General features: G+C 48.0%; 1 protein-coding gene across 1 annotated transcript in view; it reads left to right on the top strand.

Annotated features, from left to right (window-relative positions):
• The first annotated feature begins 1,263 nt into the window (after positions 1-1,263).
• TNFSF15 (TNF superfamily member 15) overlaps positions 1,264-13,507 on the top strand; it is a 15,738-nt gene continuing 3,494 nt past the window's right edge. The window contains exons 1-3 of the mRNA XM_077769922.1: positions 1,264-1,499; positions 11,799-11,841; positions 12,580-12,627. Of these exons, the coding sequence (XP_077626048.1) occupies positions 1,278-1,499; positions 11,799-11,841; positions 12,580-12,627 (313 nt within the window). The 5' untranslated portion in view covers positions 1,264-1,277. The remainder of the gene's footprint in view (positions 1,500-11,798; positions 11,842-12,579; positions 12,628-13,507) is intronic.

The following is a 13,507-nucleotide window of genomic DNA, read 5'->3' as shown; positions in this document are numbered from 1 at the left end:
ACAGGACATCCGTAAGCTTTCCTATTTCTATTACCCATCTTTCTTCAGAGTTTTCTAGTCTTCTCCAATGTCACGTTCCTTAAGCTTCAAGGCCTAGTTCTAACACCAGCCTTTTCTCCAGAAGCTTCCCCAGCCCCTAACTGGAAGGATGGCCTCTTGCTGGGCACACTGGGCGTGGGTATCTGTGTACGTGCACACGTGCAGTATAGCACCATGATTACGACATTTTGGGGCCAGCCTACCTGAGTCGCCATCCTATGCTTCCATTTCCTTATCTGTCAAGTGGTAATCATAACATGACTAAGTCAAAAGGTTATCTCAGGATCAAATAATTTCATTGATACCTTTAACTCCCTTAGAACAGTGACTGGCACAAAGGAAATGTTTAATAAATGTTCGCCTTTATTACATGTTGTGGGCCCCATACACACCCAACCGTGGGCTTGCCTATCTATCACTTGTGCTCAATCAACTTGGAACTAATCAGAGAAGAGAGAAGTCAATGTCCTCTCCTGGTGGGCAGTCACCTTTATGACCTCATACTCTTTGCTTAGACGACTGGTCAACTCAGGCTAGGTATGCACTTTCCATTCACAGGTGGACGTGTGGTAGAGGCAAGAACCCCAAAGGGTGAGGGGCTAGACCATCTTCCTAATCCCTGGATGACCTAAAGCAAGTGCCTTCACTTTCCAGAACTTCGGTTTTTCTGACTGTGCAAGAAGAATGGGCTCCTGTGAAGCTCAAAACTGCAGAGGGCTTGCCAGCACTTTGCACAGCGGTGATGCAAATGCGATTTCTATTTCCCAGTCTGCAAGCCACACCACACATCTCCCCGGCCTTCACTTTCACTTCCAGGAGCGGCGCACTCCCCAGACTGGCATGGCTGGCGGGCCTCCAGCGCTGGGAACAGCTATATTTTAATTCACCCCGCCCACTGCCTTGATGGATTCTTTTTCTCCTCCTCCAGGGACTTTCCTCACTTCCTTCTGTAAACGAAGGAAGAAGCACATGAGCACACTGTATATAAATACTAAATACGCTTGGGAAAGCTTTCTTCTTCTTCTTTTTTTTTTTTTCTCAACCCAGACTTGGTTTCTGTTGTAGGCGGTGCATTCCCTCGCAGGGCGGGGCCCAGGGTGTTGTGGAAGGGGGAGGGTAGAGGCCAGGGGGTGGAGTAGGCAGTGATTAATGCACCCACTGTGAGAGCTTGCCTTCTATTTAATGGGGGGTCTCTCTGCCCAGGGGGAGTCAGATCCGGCTCCAGGACGAGCAGGAGCATGGCAGAGAATCTGGGGCTGGGCTTCGGGGAAACGGCCAGTGTGGAAATGCTGCCTGAGGAAGGCAGCTACACGCCCAAGGCCAGAGCCAGGCTGGCAGCCAGGAGCGGCGCAGGCTGGCCTCTCACTTGCTGCCTGGTGTCGCTCCCCATCTTGGCAGGACTCACCACCTATCTGCTTGTGGGCCAGCTCCGGGCCCAGGGAGACACCTGTGTGTTCCAGGTAAGCAGTTTCTACCCTCATCCGCCGACCTGATGCAGGCACCTGCCAGCCATGGACAGACTCCTTGAACCCCTCTGCCCCCCCACCCCCGACCCCATCCCCGCTTCCCCGTGCGGAGGGAACAGCATGGGAGGGGCAGAGAGGTCCAATCAGGTGTCTATCCTCAATAATTCCGGGAGACGAATTGTCCCTCTTTGTTTATAAGGGAACAACTTCCAATAACATGGTTTTGGATCATGATAATCATAGTATACTATGATGAATAGTGGGGAATATTCCTTTGCTAAAAAAAAAAAAAACCCCACAAAACCTCCTTAAATTACATAACTAACATGTGTCATTGAAGAAAGTTAGAAAACACAGATAAGGAAAAGAAGATAATGATCACTACCCATAATCACATCGAGGTGACCACTATTGATGTTTGGGGTATATGATTCTGTATTTTTTAACAGATTATTTTGAGTCTCCTAATATGTTATGATTTTATTTATTTTTAGTAAGTTCACAGCAGTATGATGGTATAGATGGTTGTATTATATTCTTGTATATTATATGCCTGTGCTATAATCTATTTAATCAACCCCCTTTCTTGGGTTTAGAAATATTCTTTCTCAGTGCTCAAGAAACAACCTCTTTTTTTAATGTTTATTTATTTTTGAGAGAGATAGACAGACAGAGCAGGAGCACGGTAGGAGCAGAGAGAGAGGGAGACACAGAATCTGAAGCAGTCTCCAGGCTCTGAGCTGTCAGCACAGAGACGGACGTGGGGCTTGAACCCACGATCCGTGAGATCATGACCTGAGCGGAAATCCTGTGCTTAACCGACTGAGCCACCCAGATGCCCCAAGAAAGAACCTCTTGCCTGGTTCTCTATCTCTCACATCTTGCTGGGGGCTCAGGGTAGAGGATTTTAGCCAAAAATGAAAATAAGATGTAGGGAGAGCACTCGTGGCAAGTGGGGTGGGTACCGGTATCAAGGGGAAACTTACAACTCTGGACTAGGAACATCAAAGACCTTAAAGACTAAAGAAAGTGTCATTCAAATCATATCCTTTCATAAAAAAATAAAAAAGTACTCCTGCATAATCTGTGATGACTGATTTCATTTCAGTCAAAAGTATTATATTCCAGAGGAGAAGACAGGCTTTTCAATTCGTTTACCTGGAAATCTGTCTTCTAAGCAATGCTGGCTGGCTTCAGAGCAGGAACACCAGCAGAGAGCTAATATGTAACTCTCACCACCCCCTAGGAGACAGCAAACAGACCTTGACTCAGGCAGCAGGGCCCACAGTCACATGCCATCGTTCAGAAAGCGTAGAAATATGCAGATAACCTGGAAATGGTGTTCATGTTAGAGAAGAAATTCAAGGCATGGGAGGTCAGGCTGTGACCCCCACGGAGCTGATTCCTACGAAGCCAAACCAGAGCACCTAGTAGGTGTTCTGGGATTCTGTCTTTCTCTAGCCAGAAAGAGACAGTTGTTCCAGAAGGAGGCATTGAGAGACCTCCAATAACCCGAACTCTCCGGAGTTCTACAAGGAAACAGTGCCTCTGCCTAAAATGATGCCTTGAGGTCCCCTATTTTGGCAGATGCTGAAGAGCACCTTTGTTGCTCTAGAAGCACCTTGGGGTTAGCAACGGTGGGAAGCCAGTCACCACCCCTCGGTGGCGGAACGCCACAGTCCACAGGGGCCACTGACTTGCTCTGTCAGGAAGAGAGCTTGAGACACGAGCTGTCACTGCCCAGGGAGGCCCCCAAGGGAAGGCATGAGTGCCTGTCCTATCACTGGTCCTCAAGAAAGGAAAAGGCTAATATTGCATTCTGTGATACGTAAGCCAATCTCCCTGGAGAGCAGAGACTGTTAGCGCTGTGGTTTGGCCAGGCTATCCAACTTCTTGGTGCGTCAGAAGAAGAGAAAGGGAAATGGGTGAGGCCTGGGCACATGTAGCAATCGGAGTCCTGAAAAGAAACACCTGGCCCATTCAAACGAGAGAGTTTAAAGAAGAATGTTTAAGGAGTTTGGAAAAGGTTCAAAGAAGAGTCTCGTCCCTGAGAAGCAGAAACATTGTGAGGTTAGCAACGATGGGAAGCTGGTCATCGCCTCTTGGCCTGAAGGAGCAAATGGAGGGAGCAGTTTTAGGGGAACCCAAGGAGAATGAAAACATAGGAGAGGGCTGGCTGGAGGAGCTGAGGGCTACGTGGAGCCTGATTTGCCAGACAGCAGGGAGGGAACAGGAAAAAGGGCAGGAGAACTGGTCACTCTCTGCTCCCTGCCTCCCATCCCACTGGCCAGACTGGAAGTCAGGCTCAAAAGATTCAGGAAGCAAGAGTGCCCAGAAGACAGCCTCGTAGGACGCTGGGCAGGTGCGGGAAGGGCAAAGAGGGGGATCCTACTGGGCTAATGGAGAATAATCAGCTCAGGAAAGATGGAAGATAGGGTTCAGGAGGGAAAACGAGGTCACCGGGGAGAGCATGAGTGGGCAGAACTGTGAAATGTCACGGCTCGTAGACACCCGAGTTTGAATTCCAGCTCAGCCACCTCTGGCTGGGGAAGAAAAGGAATGTGGTTTCATTTCTTTGAACTTGTTTCCTTTTCTACCAAAAGAGGATACGGACGTCAACCCTCTGGCAGCACTAATAAGATGAGTGCAGGAATGTGGGGAGACCCACACACCCTTACTGTGATGGTGATCTCCACAACCGTGCCAGGCCCCCGGCAGTTACAGAAAAGCATTAGCGAAGGATGTAGGAATGTTCCAGGTTTTTATTAGTAGCAGCAAAGATAGTTACCAAACCTGGTAAAATACATGTATTTTAAACCGGACTCTCCCTGCAGGGGCTACGTAAGGAAAGATCCAAAGTGACAAAATCCTTAACCCAGGTAAATTTGCAGAGCAGAGATCAAAGTCAGATTTGAAAAGATCTGGGATAACTACTTTAGGGGGCGTGTCCACAAATATGACATCAATCGTGTGCTCCATGCAGGGATAAAAACTGCAGTGGCCACTGTTTCTAAAAACTGAAACATCTCAGGGCACCTGGGTGGCTCAGGCAGTTGAACATCTGACTCAGGTCATGGTCTTAACGTTCGTGGGTTCAAACCCCGTGTTGAATTCTGTGCTGTCGGCTCTGAGCCTGGAGCCTGTTTCGGATTCTCTCTCCCTCTGTCTCTGCCCCTCCCCACTTGCACTCTCTCCCTCTCTCTCTCTCTCTCTTTCTCTCTCTCAAACAAATACACATTAAAAAAAAAACTGAAAAAAAATAATGAGACATCTCTCTGTGTAAGGATGGAGAATTTCTCCAAGATGTATCATTAAGTGGGGGGAAATGTACATAGCAATGTATAGAATAGGAGGAGACATTCATTTTCGGAAAATATGTATATTCATATTTATGCGTGCATTTATAAGTGTATAGACCCTCTCGGGAAAAAGATAAGACACTATTAGCTTTAGCAGCATCTAGCTTGAGGACTTGGGCCGCTGGGCAGCAAGTAAGAGAGAGAAGCATTTTTAAACTTACACCCTTTTGTTCAAAATGTATAGAGAGATAGTAAAATGCTTTAGGGCCATTGGATACCTGGAAAATGCCAAGTAGATTTGCATCTTGGAAAAACTCGGTGTAAATTCTTGCCTAGACACCTCTTGGCTGTGTTACCTAACCTCCACGGGCCTCAGGCTCCTTGTGTGGGACATGGGATACTTAGAAATGAAGTATTTAAGGTGTCTGGCAGGAGGTGAGAGATTAGTAAATGGTAGCAATTATTGTTATTATTATTATGACCAGGGAACTTCCTGCTCATGGAAATTGTATCATTCAGGGCAGCTTCCCCGCCCACTCTGGAATCTGCCATCTCCAGGCCAGAGGGCAGGTTTTGACCCTGGAGGAACTTTCTTGGTCGCTGATATTTGTGAGCTATCTCCCTGCCTCCTTCTCCACCCTGGTCTTGCACCCTCAACCCACACTCCGATTCAGTCCTTACCTGGCTGCCTGGACCATGGCCTGGGCTTTCTTGGGCCCTTAGTGGCCTCCATTGCCCTCGGGCTGGGTCTGTGAGCCCCCATGCTGGGCCTTACGTGCCCTGAGGCCAGGCCTCCCTCTTCCCCAGCCACCACTCTGGCACCTACAGGGTCTGTACCCCAGGCCTGGCAGAATGTGCCATGCGGGCTCAGTCCCAGCCCGGCCCCCCCGGGGGGCAAACAGAACTGTGCAATAAATCACCAAGGACGCCATAGAGGCGTTGCTTCTTTGGACGGCAACCCTGCACTCTCTCTGTCCTTCCCCTCCAGGTTCTCTTCTGGAATCCCCACACAGTCCCCACATTCTTCTTGCTTCCCTACAACCTTCCTTCCACCCCTTCCTGAAAACCCCTGCAAGAGACTCCTAGCCCTTGTTCGCTGCTCGCCTCTCCCCTCCGCGCCTGCCCCTGACGCACGCCCCAGCTCTGGTCTCCATTCAGACCCACAGGACCCCATGGTAAGGCCAACCGAGGCCTCAGAGTTGCACAGGCTCGAGGGAATGCCGTGGCTCCACCACATCACATCTGCGAACCCTAACAACTCATTATGCACCAGACACCATCCTAAGCTTCCTCAGATCTAAGGTTTCGAGAAGAGTAAAGGAGATCGTGCCGATACAGCCCTTAGCCTGGTGTCTGGCATGTAAACCCGTATGATGCGTTTGCTATTATTACTAAATGCATCATCTCAGTCCTTGTGACTCCACAGCGAGGAAAGAAAGTGCTACTATTATCTCCATTTATCATCATCTCCATCATTTAGAGATGACGAAACTGAGGCTTAGACAATCTAAGCCACAGGCCCACTGGGATTCAGATTCACCATATATGTTCCTCCTAAGCATCACGCTGTTCTACCCGTGGTGTAAACCCAGCAAGGCATTCATTTCGAGGCACGGTCAGGAGGATGTGACAAGGATTCCCTAAAAAGTACCTGTCACATAGTAAGTGCTCAATAAATGCTAGTCTCCTTCTTCCCCTGGGGGCTGCTGGCTGCACCTGGCACACAGAAGGCACTCACAAAGTGTTAGCTGGGTAGAGAGAGAAAGGAAGGGATGCGTAAGGTTCCTGACCTCCCTAAGTCATCCACTCCCTGCCTATAGCATGGGGAGGTGAACACACTTGTTTTATAGCCCTGAAGTGAGAGTTCAGCAAGATGTCAGGAAGCTCTTGCCTGGTGTTCAACAGACATGATTTCCCTGGTTGCTCCCCCTCGAGTGTGAGCCTTTTGGTCTCACTCGGGCTCCTTCCTCTTCAGAAATGACGGCAGTAATGACAATCGCTTTTCCATGTTGTGTAGAGAAAACAAACAGATGGTCGCAATAGAAGTGCTCTGGAAAGTGCAAAACAGGGAGCAGCCAGTGGCACTGCCTCTCCTGCGGCCTCACAAGTCCTGGCAAACCTGGAAGAGAAATCCAACTCACTCCCGAGGTCAGGCCGTGGGTGTCAGGCAGAGAGACCACAGGGAAGGAGGGGGAACGGGCCGCGGGTGTGAATCCCAGATATCCACGGCAGCCCCGGAACTGGTGACTCCAGGATCCTTTCGTTCCCCTGTTAAAATCAACACACACATCATTCTAAGCCTGGCCCTGTGGGCTCCTGTGTCGTCACCTGACAGACCACACAATGTCCAGCTACAACAGGTCACCTCCCAGCCTGGTCTCTTTAATGAGGTCCAGCCAACCACAGCACTAACAAGCATGGGTTTTGAAATGGGCCAGAGAGGGGGTACACTCCATTCCCTCAAGCCCTTTGCACAGGAAGGGGCAGAAGTCCAGAAGGCAGCTGTGGATGGAGGAAGCCTCATCTATTGGGAGAAGGAGGAGGCCTTCCCGAGGTCCTAAAGGGTCCAAATCTCTCACTGGTTGTAAACAGACACAAGGCTAGCTTCTGTGTTACCACCAAAGCAATAAAACCCAAAGGAAGTTATGCAGAACCAACAACATGTACCACAAACATTTACTGAGCCCAAAGAAAGAAGGAAGGTGAATTGGATAACCTCTTTATGTGTGCGGTCTTTCTTGGGCAGCACGATGCTTCTGGGAAGAAAAAATCACTGCCTGCCTTCATGGATGGGGACACCGGGTCTCGCCAAGGTTAGGTGACATACCAAAGTCAGACCACCGTGAAACACTAGTGCTGAGATTTCCACATTAGCTTGGCTGCAAATAGCACATTCTCAGCTGCGCGCCGCTCTGCATGTTGTGTGTAAAGCCCTGACCAGTGTGTCTTGGAGGATAATGAATTGAAATACCCTTGGAATAAAACATTCTCCAGGTTGGATTTATCCCCGTGCAAGCACAAACAGAGAGAGGCAAAAGCAAAAGGCAAGGAGGCAACTGTCTGTGTATTTCTCCTAGAAGTGCTGGGAGGCTGCTATGGGTCATAGAACGTTCATGAGTTTTTGCAATCGCGGCATTTATGACGGCAGGCAATGGATATCTCTTCCTGTTTATGACTATACTAGACAGTCGGTATGGGACACAAGACAAAGGCTAAACGGGTCATTAGTTAAAATACACTCAAGGGATTTTTCTGGGGAAATGCCAATAAGAGAATCTCAAAGACTCATCTATCTTCAGGTTCCATTGTCCATGGTGGGTACTCAGCTAATGTTGAAGGGGCTTCTGATCCAGGCCAGGGTCTGCACTTGGTCTCCAAGTTCAGATCCTAGACCCTCCATTTACTTTTTGACCTTTGGCTTGCAAAGGTTATAAAAAGGTAATGTCCTGGGGCGCCTGGGTGGCTCAGTAGGTTAAGTGTCTGACTTCAGCCCAGGTGATGATCTCACAGTTTCTGAGTTTGAGCCCCGCATCAGGCTCTGTGCTGACAGCTCAGAGCCTGGAGTCTGCTTCAGATTCTGTGTCTCCCTCTCTCTCTCTGCTCCCCCTCTACTCGCACTCTACCTCTCTCTCAGAAATAACTAAGCATTAAAAAAATTTTTTCAAAAAAGGTAATGCCCTTCTTTGAGAGTAACTGGAGTGGTAGACAAGAAACACATGTAAACACCAATACAGGACCGCGTATCCTGAGCACTCAACTAGATAGTCATCTCCCTTCCTCCATCCTTCTTTCTTCCCTCGTTGGAGTATTAGAGTAATTCCAAAAATGCTTACAGCAATAGGTTATGGTTAGTTTGTGTCAGGAATTACCAATCAGCATACAAAGAAAAAAAAAAACTGAGAAGAAAAGAGAGAAAATCAAACGAAGGGGAAAATCCCCTGACCTATAGGAACTAAAGGGTGAAAAGCACCAGCTTGCTTTGCTTGGGTCCATAAATGCTGGTGGCCACAGGTGTCGCACATTCCATTAATATGAATCCCCAAAGGCAGACACATTTGCCTTTTCTGCTTCTGACTACTGGCCAAAACTCACAACCTTCAACACACATTTCTGGAGCTATGACTATGCTGCCAGCAGAGCCCGATGGAAACCTTTGGAGGCTCCAGGACTAAAAGACGATGGGCCATCCAACTCTTGAATTAACTGTGTTTTATTTAAACAAAAACTCAAAACTCGGCATGTGTTCTAAAATATAAAAGGTCTCTTTCTTAGTTTTTTGGATTGCAAAACTCAGGCTAAAGTCACAGAAGCTACACCTTGCTCCATCTCTTGGCTCTCTTTTCTTCCTATCTTTCTGATGTCTGAGCAACAGCATATTTTGCTCTTTGGATAATCCAGCCGAAGTACCAGGCACTGTCTGAGGCACCAGGAATCTTGTGGTGAGCAAGAGACAGATGGAGTAGGTCATTGCCCACAGGCAGCTTGACTTGCACTGGAGAGCAAAAAGCAATTAGCACGCAAATAATAATATCCCTTCAGGGAGTGATAAACACTTAGGAAGAGAAAGCAATGGCGTCCTGGTCCTCAGCCAGTGGTGTGAGAAGGCATTTACAAGAGAATAAATCACATTCCCCTGGGATGCTCTTGGACTCTGTGCCTATTCAAATTTGGAAGATAACACTGCATCCCTCACAAGCTGTCTCCCTGGTACCCCAGGGTAACACAGAAGCGATGGAGAGGAGTCAGGGTTGGAGCCACTAGGGACTTTTCCGGGCCTGGTGTTGTCGGTAGCCATCTTGAGATCTGGCGTGGAACCGGCTCAGATGCACGAACCTTTTCCCAAATGAGCTACTAGTTCTTTGTCTCAAATCTCCTCTTCATTCGTTCCTGCCTCCCATCACAAAACTCTTTCTCCCGTGAGAGTGTCACTATTAAGAGAAGCAGCAATGGAAAGCTTTAGGTGTGGTTCTTGGAAAGAGAGTCACAGCTGATGTTCTTGGGGACTCTTGGACTGTTGAGGTCTTTGACATCTGCCAACTGGCCCTGTCACAGGCTCCAGATGAATGGCCGATTCTAGGCCACCGAAACCCAACCATGTTCAACCATACATGAGAATAAATGTGTGCCCCAGTTATAGAAATCCAGCACAGCCAGTAGGGAAATGTGTTCACGTCACAGATACAGGCTGATGGCAACAAGACTCTGGGCCAAGAGGAATGTTCCAGTCTCTTGGTGGAGCATCTGCTTGGACGAAAACAAGCAGATGTTCAAGAAGATTTCTCAGCAGAGAGCTGAACGAAGCAGAGGACCAGCAAGGGCAGTACCGTTTCGTACACGAGAGGACGCAACCGTGCTCTCCCCAATTCTCTCTGAGTTCACCTTCAGTTTTCTGCCTCGTCACAGACCGATTCTTTATCAGCTCTGACAACAGCAAATAAGGAAACAGGCTACAGAATGAGCTCATTTCTAGGCTGCNAGCCTGTCAAAGTTATTGATGCTGGACAAGTAGTCACATCAACTGGGCTTGGGTTTCCCAAAGCCACTCTGCTCACGCCTCTGTGCTAAATGTATATAATAGGTTCATTTGGCAGCAAAACTCCTTGTAGTTTCCCAGCTGCTCCCATGCTCTGCTGGGCCTCCTTACGCTGGCACAAGTTGGTGGCCTCTTCTGGAATGGTCATTACTTTTTATCACCTGGCTAATACCTGTGGGACATGTAAGACTCATTTCAGAGGTAATTTCCCCTGATTGCCCCAGTTCTGGGCCAGGTTCCTGTTTTCTGAACTCTGTGCTTCCCCTACTCTCACAGTGCATGGAACTGCTGGTACTTATCCATCCACCTCACCAGATGGGGACCTTGTCCGGAAGTGGGAAGTGCAATAGCCTGGGGCTAGAGATTCTGGAGTTGATTGGGCTGGGTTAAAATCCTATTTCTTCACTTTCCAGGTGTGAGGCATTGGGCAAGCTACTTAACCTGACTGAGCCCCATTTGCAAATAAGAATATGAAAAGCATCTACCTTAAGAGTCATTGCCAAGTGGAAGAAGATAATGTGTGTGAAGGGTTAAACATAGTTCAGTGCCACTAGTCATTCAACAGGTAGTGGCTACGCTTACTGGATTTTTCAAGCCCTTTGAGTCCTTCACTGTGGTTGCCTCTCATGGCTGGAGCACAGAGGTCTTGGAGAGGAGTAAAGAGCGGGTCCCAAGAATGGGGTGGTCAACTGGGACCTCGCAAGCCAAGAGAAGTAGTTGGGCCTGTGTCTTGAAGACCATGGGGAACCCCCGAAGGTGTATGAACAGAACTGTGTCCCAGTACAGTGAGGTTGTAGAAAGAGCACTCAGAGCAGGAGAGGAGGTGATTTTGAGAAGAGGAAAACCAGATGCAAATGGACCAGTTAAGAGGCTCACGGGAGAATCCAGGAGAACAGTATGCTAAGGCCTGGAGGGGTGGCACAAATGAGAAAAGCTGAGAAATAGAAGCGGCAGCTTGGGTTTGCTGGAAAAAGAAAGCAGCGAATTTCAAGTCTGGTAAGAGGGGAGGCAGTCATGGTGCCATTAACAGAANATTCTCTCTCTTTCTCTCTCTCCTCTCTCTCTCTCAAAATAAATAAATAAACTTTTAAAAATTTAAAAATAGTTCCAAGTTTTAGATCATGGTGGAAGAGAGAAAATGAAACAAGTGCCACCATTTGTTCAAATAATATAAGCCTAGACAGATGTCAGAGTGTCCTGGAACAGAACAGGGAAAGCTCTTAGGACAGAACTTCAAAGTCATAGGAGAGAGAAGGTCATCAGGCTGCTAGAGGAGGAAAGGGGGGAGCTTGGGCATGAGATTCCCCTCAATCAAGTATTCCCATTGCCATGTCCCTTATTCCGGAGAGCCCAGGCTGGGCGGCAGCAGCATCTTAACCAGGCCTTTGCTATAGGCAGCTGTGGGGTTGGGAGACGAAAGAATCACAGGTTTGTCTGAATCATATCTTTCCTTCCCAATAGACTCCAAAAGGGCGGGAGTTTGGACCTTCACATCAGCGAGCTTGTAAGTGTGTTCATATCTGATGCCTTTTCTTGTGGGGAACGGGGCATTATCTAGTAGTTTGGGTATGCAGGAGGTTCAGAGGGATGTAAACCTAGAGGAGAAGTGAGGTTCCTCCCTGGTCACTAAAAAGACAAAATGGTGCTGTGGCCAAGTTCATGACCTTTGGAGTTGATGGCCTCTGCCTCAGTTTACTCATCTGTGAGAATGGTTAAAATGGTACCTACCATGTCAGATTAGTGTGGATTAAATCAGTAATTTCCTATAAAAGTATTAGAACAATGTCCCACCCACTCCCTATCCCATTTGTTAGGCCACCCATCAATGGATATGGTTAATATGGTTAAAGGGACCTTGCATACGGTCCATTTGCTCCCCCTAAAGCAGTAGCAGGGAGGGAAGGGCGATGTGAGTTTACTGAGCCTAGACCGTGTGCCAGGAATCATGCTCAGCACGCTCCATTCATGATAGGAGTTGATGTGCCCATCTTAGAGATGAGAAAACAGCGTCTTGGACAGGTTAGAAAATTGCCCAAAGTTATGAGCCAAGATTCATTTGTGTTCAAGACTCTTTCTCCTGAGGCCTCTCTGTCCCTGGAGAAACAACAACAGTCTACAAGGGGCCAAGCTGAGGGAGAAGAATGTTTCTCTCTAGTGGCAGGCACCATGCAACTCCAAAAATACTGTCTTCACTCCGGTCACACTCTAACTCACACAAAGCATCTTTCTCCTTTCCTTACAGATGCATCTCCTGGAGCTGGTGGGGATAAGCCAAGGGCACATCTGACAGGTATTTCTCCCCGGTGTGTTTTCCAGGGGACCATGCATGGGCCATGCGCCCAAGATTTCTTTCAGAGGATTTGCCCAAAGTCATTCTAGGAGCTTCAAACCCAAAACCACACACCTTGGTAACAGACTTCCCCTCTCAGTTGAAGGTTCTCAGATATCTCCATCCCTTAAGAGGTCCAAAGGCCCATGACCCTCGGGCATTTTCTTTCAGATTCTACCGACCCTCCTCCTTGCTGTTCTGTCTCTCTCTTTCATTCACACCCTCAGTCACTCAGAAATGGCTTCTCTCAGACTCAGAGATTCACATAATTTTGAATCTAGTCGAAGATAAAAGTTCCTCTGAGTTGTTAAACTTCTCAAGTCCATCTGTACCCTATTCAGGATGAAGTGGTTGGCCATTTACATTCAAGGAAGATGTTGACAAAGAATTTTTGTTGATGTGAAGAGATTAAGAGCAGCCTCATAATATCACCAATATCAGTTTCCCAAGCCTAGTGTTGAAGTTGCTGGCATCGGATGCCCAGAGGTGCATATACCTCAAAGACTCCAGGGAAAAGAACAAGACAAGGCACAAATATGCATAAAAACCCCATTGACAGACTAGAGAGTTAAAAGCAAGTGTAGTCTCCTGACCTATAAGAAAGTTTGCAACCCACAGGGGGCTATCCCTGAGGCCCAAGACATGCATCTTACTGTTTGCCCAAGAGGAAAATGTCTGTGGTGAGTCCTGAGTGAGGATTAGGACCAGAGAGATGCCAAGTCACCAGTCACTTACCACTTGCCTTTCAGAATGGGACAGTTTGAACAAACTGAGCAGGATTTTCCTAGCAGCCGAATGTGGACATGTCACCCCTCTTCCTACCGAATGGGGATCTGCGGCT

Source organism: Crocuta crocuta, unplaced genomic scaffold, assembly GCF_008692635.1.
Source record: "Crocuta crocuta isolate KB4526 unplaced genomic scaffold, BGI_CrCroc_1.0 scaffold95, whole genome shotgun sequence".
Taxonomy (NCBI): domain Eukaryota; kingdom Metazoa; phylum Chordata; class Mammalia; order Carnivora; family Hyaenidae; genus Crocuta; species Crocuta crocuta.
This window is presented reverse-complemented; position numbering and strand designations above follow the sequence as displayed.